General features: G+C 43.8%; 2 protein-coding genes and 2 non-coding genes across 4 annotated transcripts; all 4 read left to right on the top strand.

The window, feature by feature from the left end:
• Window positions 1-260: 260 nt before the first annotated feature.
• Window positions 261-335, top strand: Trnam-cau. Its single transcript has one exon. It is a non-coding gene; the product is annotated as a tRNA-Met (tRNA).
• An 89-nt stretch (window positions 336-424) lies between these two features.
• Trnaf-gaa lies at window positions 425-497 on the top strand. Its single transcript has one exon. It is a non-coding gene; the product is annotated as a tRNA-Phe (tRNA).
• A 2,427-nt stretch (window positions 498-2,924) lies between these two features.
• LOC116889643 (phosphoglycerate kinase-like) lies at window positions 2,925-3,914 on the top strand. The gene has a single exon (XM_032890550.1). The coding sequence runs from the start codon at window positions 2,925-2,927 to the stop codon at window positions 3,912-3,914; it is 990 nt and encodes a 329-aa protein (XP_032746441.1).
• A 691-nt stretch (window positions 3,915-4,605) lies between these two features.
• On the top strand, window positions 4,606-4,926 carry LOC116889642 (50S ribosomal protein L11-like). Its single transcript, XM_032890549.1, has one exon. It carries the CDS (start codon window positions 4,606-4,608, stop codon window positions 4,924-4,926), a length of 321 nt encoding a protein of 106 aa, XP_032746440.1.
• Window positions 4,927-5,305: the final 379 nt, after the last annotated feature.

The following is a 5,305-nucleotide window of genomic DNA, read 5'->3' as shown; positions in this document are numbered from 1 at the left end:
AAGGAATTGCTAGATTGGGGGCTAGGGGGATATTTGGAGTGGTGGTTATGGTGGAGAAGGAAGATTGTCTAAAGGGGGTTGTTGATCTCTATGGAGTGGCTCTGGAGAGTCTTGTGGGGGTTGTGGGATTTGGTGTTGGGGATGAGGAAGGTAGGTACAGTGATGTTGGGTTTGTGGGGAGGCTGAAGGGTTAGGTTTTTGAATATAATTATTAGAAGTCTTGGGGATTGGTCGTTGCTTTCTGGTCCTTAGGAGTCTGCCGCGGGGTGGAGCAGTTTGGTTAGCTCGTCAGGCTCATAATCTGAAGGTCGTAGGTTCAAATCCTACCCCCGCTACCATTTTTGGGCTTTTAGTGTAGAGACCTAACACACCACACTGTCACTGTGGAGCTCACGGGTTTGAATCCCGTAAGGCCCGCCATGTAGGCTTTATAGCTCAGATGGTAGAGCAACGGTCTGAAGAACCGTGTGTCGGTGGTTCGAGTCCGCCTAAAGCCACCATTAATTAAATAACTATGTCGGCTCTAAAGTTCAGGTTTAAATGTAAGGAATGTGACAGAGTTGGATACCTGTCCAGGAAAAATCCCAAGAATAATCCGGACAAGATGGAGCTTAACAAGTACTGCAAGTGGTGCAGGAAAACATGTCTTCACAAGGAGATAAAGGTCAAGTAAAGCTCATTTACCTGGATAATGCCTCCTCATCAAGGAGGTCTAGGTATCTGGTTGAGAATGTGTTGAGGACTCTGGGAAAAACCAGAACTCCACAGGAGGAAAAGAAGCTTCTAAGGAAGGCCCAGAATAGGGTTCTTAGGATGCTTGGAGTGCCTAAGGGAGAGAAGGGTTTTGTTACTTTTGTTCCCAATGCAACTCATGGGATAAATGAGTTGGCATATTTTTTGATTCCTGAAGAAAAGAGGGGGAAGGTTAGGGTTCATTTGAGTGATTCGGAGCATGCGGCAAATCATCTGGTTTGGATGAAGTTGGCAGGAGAAAATCTGGAGTATCTTCCATTAGGAAACTTTAGGAATTGGAATATTCCCTCAGGTAGGGATATATTCTCCTTTGTGTGCTACTCCAATCTAGAAGGGATAAAGGTCCCTATGGATTGGGTGGAGGAGAAGTTTAGGGGCACTAATCACATATGCATAGTAGATGCTTCCCAGTATATGCAGCACCATCTTCCCAATTTATTTAATACTCGAATAGACTACTTCGTATTTACGGCCCACAAGTGCTTTGGGCCCAATGGAGTTGGGGTTGTGTTTTCCAGAGAATATCTTCCCATAGGGATAAATGAGGATAACCATGATGGGAGAGGATGGGAATACAGCTATGACTATGATTCTTTGGAGGGGTGAATTAGGTCTTTGGATGTTATTGAAGAGCAGTATAGGAGTGGGTTTATGGAGAGGGAAAGCGTGAGGTTGAACCGATATTTTAGGAAGAGGTTTCCCAGGAATAATAGGTATGTGGAGTTGGTTAATGGAGATACGGAGGGCTTAATATTCCTGGTGAGGATAATAGATGAGGAAATATCTGCCCATGATTATGTTTTTTATCTGGGGCAGAATAATGTGGTGGTTAGGGCTGGGTTATGTTGTTCTTGGATGTCAGGATCGAAGTATGATGGGAATAAGATATTTAGAGTTTCACTGGGTGCATTTAATGGTTTGGAGGACATTGATGCCTTTGTGGAACTGGTTGAGGGGTTCTCACCGGAACTTTGTTTTTAGGGTGTTGGGAGGAAAAACTGATATAATTCTGAACATTCGATTTATTTAGATCATGAAAAAAATAGCAATCAACGGATTTGGAAGAATCGGTAGACTTGCATTCAGAGAACTTATTGAAAGAGATGACGTTGAGGTGGTTGCGATTAACGACCTTACTGATTCCAAAACTCTTGTTCATCTTCTTAAATATGACTCTGCACACGGGCCTCTATGTTGCTGTTGAAAGATAGAAGTTCAGGGGGATAGATTTATTCTTAAGAGTGATTCCAAGAAGGTTGAAGTTAGGGTTTTTGCCGAAAGGGATCCAGCTAATCTTCCTTGAAAAGATCTTGGGATTGACTGTGTAATTGAAAGTACAGGTAGATTTACAGATAAAGATGCGGCAAGTGCACACGTTAAAGCGGGTGCAAGAAAGGTTGTTATTTCGGCTCCAGCTAAGGGTGATCTTAAAACAATTGTCTTCAACGTTAACCACAATGTCCTTACAAAGGATGATCAGGTTATTTCGGCGGCTTCGTGTACAACTAATGCCCTTGCTCCAATCGTAAGTGCTCTTCACAATGCCTTTGGTGTTGTTTCCGGGTTCATGACAACAATTCACGCATACACAGCTGACCAAAGACTACAGGATGCTCCTCACGCAGATCTTAGAAGGTCCAGAGCGGCTGGATTCTCTATTATCCCTACTTCCACTGGTGCTGCAGCTGCAATTGGTAAGGTTATTCCTGAATTAAACGGAAAACTTGATGGTATCGCCCACAGGGTTCCAACCATAACCGGTTCCCTGGTCGACTTCACTGTTAGATTGAATAAGGCCGTTACGGTTGAAGAAGTTAACGCAGCGGTTAAGGCTAAAGAGTCCGAGACGCTTAGATACGAAGTGGATCCAATTGTTTCCGCCGATATTATCTCCCACACTGCTGCTACAATCTTCGATTCACTTCTTACAAAGGTTCTTCCAACCGGAGAAGTTAAAGTCTACACTTGGTACGATAATGAATCTTCCTACACCAACCAGCTTGTTAGAACCGTTTGTTACTTCGCAGGTCTCTAGTATAGGGATTTCTGTGTCCGGGGCATAGGTTTCGGACTTACCGTCTGTGATTGATCACAAAGAGTTTATGATGTTTCATTTTTGGAATTTGTGTTTGAAAGTGAACTTTTCTACTAAAATAGGAGAATAAATTACAATGCCCTGCTATTGTAACAAACGAAGACTTTCTGACTTGGACTTTTCCAAGTTTAAGAGGGTGGTAATAAGGCTAGACCTTAACGTTCCCATTCAGGGAGGCAAAATTACCGACAACAATCGAATAGTCAAAGCTCTTCCCACAGTAAATAGGATTATGGAATGTGGATCTCAACTGGTGGTGTTGAGTCACCTTTCTAGAATCAAGAGCCTGGACGACATAAATTCCGGAAAGAAATCACTTAAGCCCATTGCGGATGAATTCATGAGACTTCTTCCGGACAAGAAGATTATGTTTATTTCGGATATTGCTCACGAAAAGGTTAAGGCTGCTGTGGAGGGTAATCCAGATGTGAACATCTTCATTCTGGAGAATACCAGATACTATGATGTGGATTCTTCAGGTAGCGTGGTTAAGCAGGAATCCAAGAATGATCCTGCCCTTGCAAAATTCTGGGCATCTCTAGGGGACGCATTCGTGAATGATGCCTTCGGAACCACACATCGAAAGCATGCATCCAACGTTGGAATAGCGGGTTTCCTTCCCTCTGCAATGGGAATGCTAATAGAGAAGGAGCTTAGAAACCTTTCGGATGCGGTTGAATCCAAAGCCTCTCCTAAATTTCTGATTTTAGGGGGAAGCAAGGTTTCGGACAAGATTCAATTAATCAATTCCATAGCGCCTAAGGTGGATAAGATTCTTGTGGGTGGAGGAATGGTTTATACATTCCTTAAGGCAATGGGTAAGGAGGTTGGTAAGTCCATCGTTGAGGACGAAATGATTGACCAGTGTAAATCTATGCTTCGGGAACATGGGTCCAAGATAGTTCTTCCGGTTGATCACGTGGTTGCTCCTGAATTTAAGGATATGGCAGGAAAGGTTGTTAGTGTCGATGACACAAGTTGGAAGGATATGATGGCTCTGGATATAGGACCAGCAACCGCAAAGCTATATTGTGACCTTCTGTCTGATTCGAAGGTTGTGATTTGAAATGGACCGATGGGAGTTTTTGAGTTTGATAATTTCTCCGAGGGAACAAAGAAAGTAGCAGAGAAGCTGGCGGAAATAACCAAGAACGGAGCATACACCGTGATTGGGGGAGGTGATTCAGCCTCTGCAGCCGAGAAATTTAAGCTGAGTGATTCCATGAGTTTTATTTCTACCGGAGGAGGGGCATCCTTGTCCTTCTTCGAGGGATCGGAACTTCCGGGAATCGAATCCATTTCCAATAAATAGGAGAGTCCCTCCACAAGGGGTGTATTCCGTGCCTTTAAAATATAAGTTTCATCATGTTGTATTACGATCTTCAGTTTTTTGCGTCCAAGAAGGGAGTTGGTTCCACCAAGAACGGAAGGGATTCCAATCCGAAGTATAGGGGAGCTAAGCTGGCCGATGGACAGAGGGCCGATGCTGGACAGATAATATACAGACAGAAGGGTAATCTAATCTATCCGGGGTTCGGAGTGGGGCAGGGTAATGACTTCACTTTATTTGCACTTAGGGATGGAATAGTGAGATATCAAAAGTGGAACGGAAATAAAAAGAGAGTGGTAATACAAGAAGTTCAGGATAAACAATAGGAGTGGCAGAGGTTAAGAGGCCGACTAAGCGTGTGGCGAAGCTGGAGTTGATCGGGGGACAGGCGAAACCTGGTCCGGCCCTTGCATCTTTGGGAATAAACATGCCTCAGTTTACCAAGGACTTTAACGACAAAACAAAGGACAGAAATGGAGAGGTGGTTCCAGTGGTTTTCACCATACTTCCCAATAAAACCTTTACCTTCGAGATAAAGACCACCCCGGTTCCAATAATGATCAAGAAGCACCTGAATCTGGAGAAGGGAGCCTCCGAGCAGAAGCAGACTGTGGGAACTCTATCCAAAGCCAATCTTAGAAAGATAGCGGAATACAAGATGAAGGATTCCAATGCCAACAGCATTGAGGCTATGGAAAGTATGATTATCGGAACCGCTAAACAGATGGGTGTTGTGATTGAGGAATAATGGCAAGAAAGCACTTCAAGACCATAGGAGAAGCACTGGACTTCATCTCGGAGATGAAGGCAAGGAAGTTTGTGGAGAATGTGGAAGTTGCCGTTAAGCTAAATCTAAACACCAAGAAGCCGGATCATAACTTTAGGGATCTTTGTGTGCTTCCCCATTCCATGAATAAGAAGTTTAGGATACTTGTAGTGGATGATTCCCTGTCCCAGGATGAAGCAAATGCCCTGGAGATTGACCACTACGGAGGGAAAGAGATGCTTGATCGAATAAAAGACGGATGATTGGACTTTGACATATTTCTTACAACCTCCAAGATGATGCCCCTGATATCCAAATTGGGTAAGATTCTTGGTCCTCGAAATCTAATGCCTTCTCCTAA

The sequence above is a fragment of the Rattus rattus genome, unplaced genomic scaffold (assembly GCF_011064425.1).
Source record: "Rattus rattus isolate New Zealand unplaced genomic scaffold, Rrattus_CSIRO_v1 PGA_scaffold_38, whole genome shotgun sequence".
Taxonomy (NCBI): domain Eukaryota; kingdom Metazoa; phylum Chordata; class Mammalia; order Rodentia; family Muridae; genus Rattus; species Rattus rattus.
The sequence above is the reverse complement of the archived record's forward strand: the minus strand, read 5'-3'. Positions and strand labels throughout refer to the sequence as shown.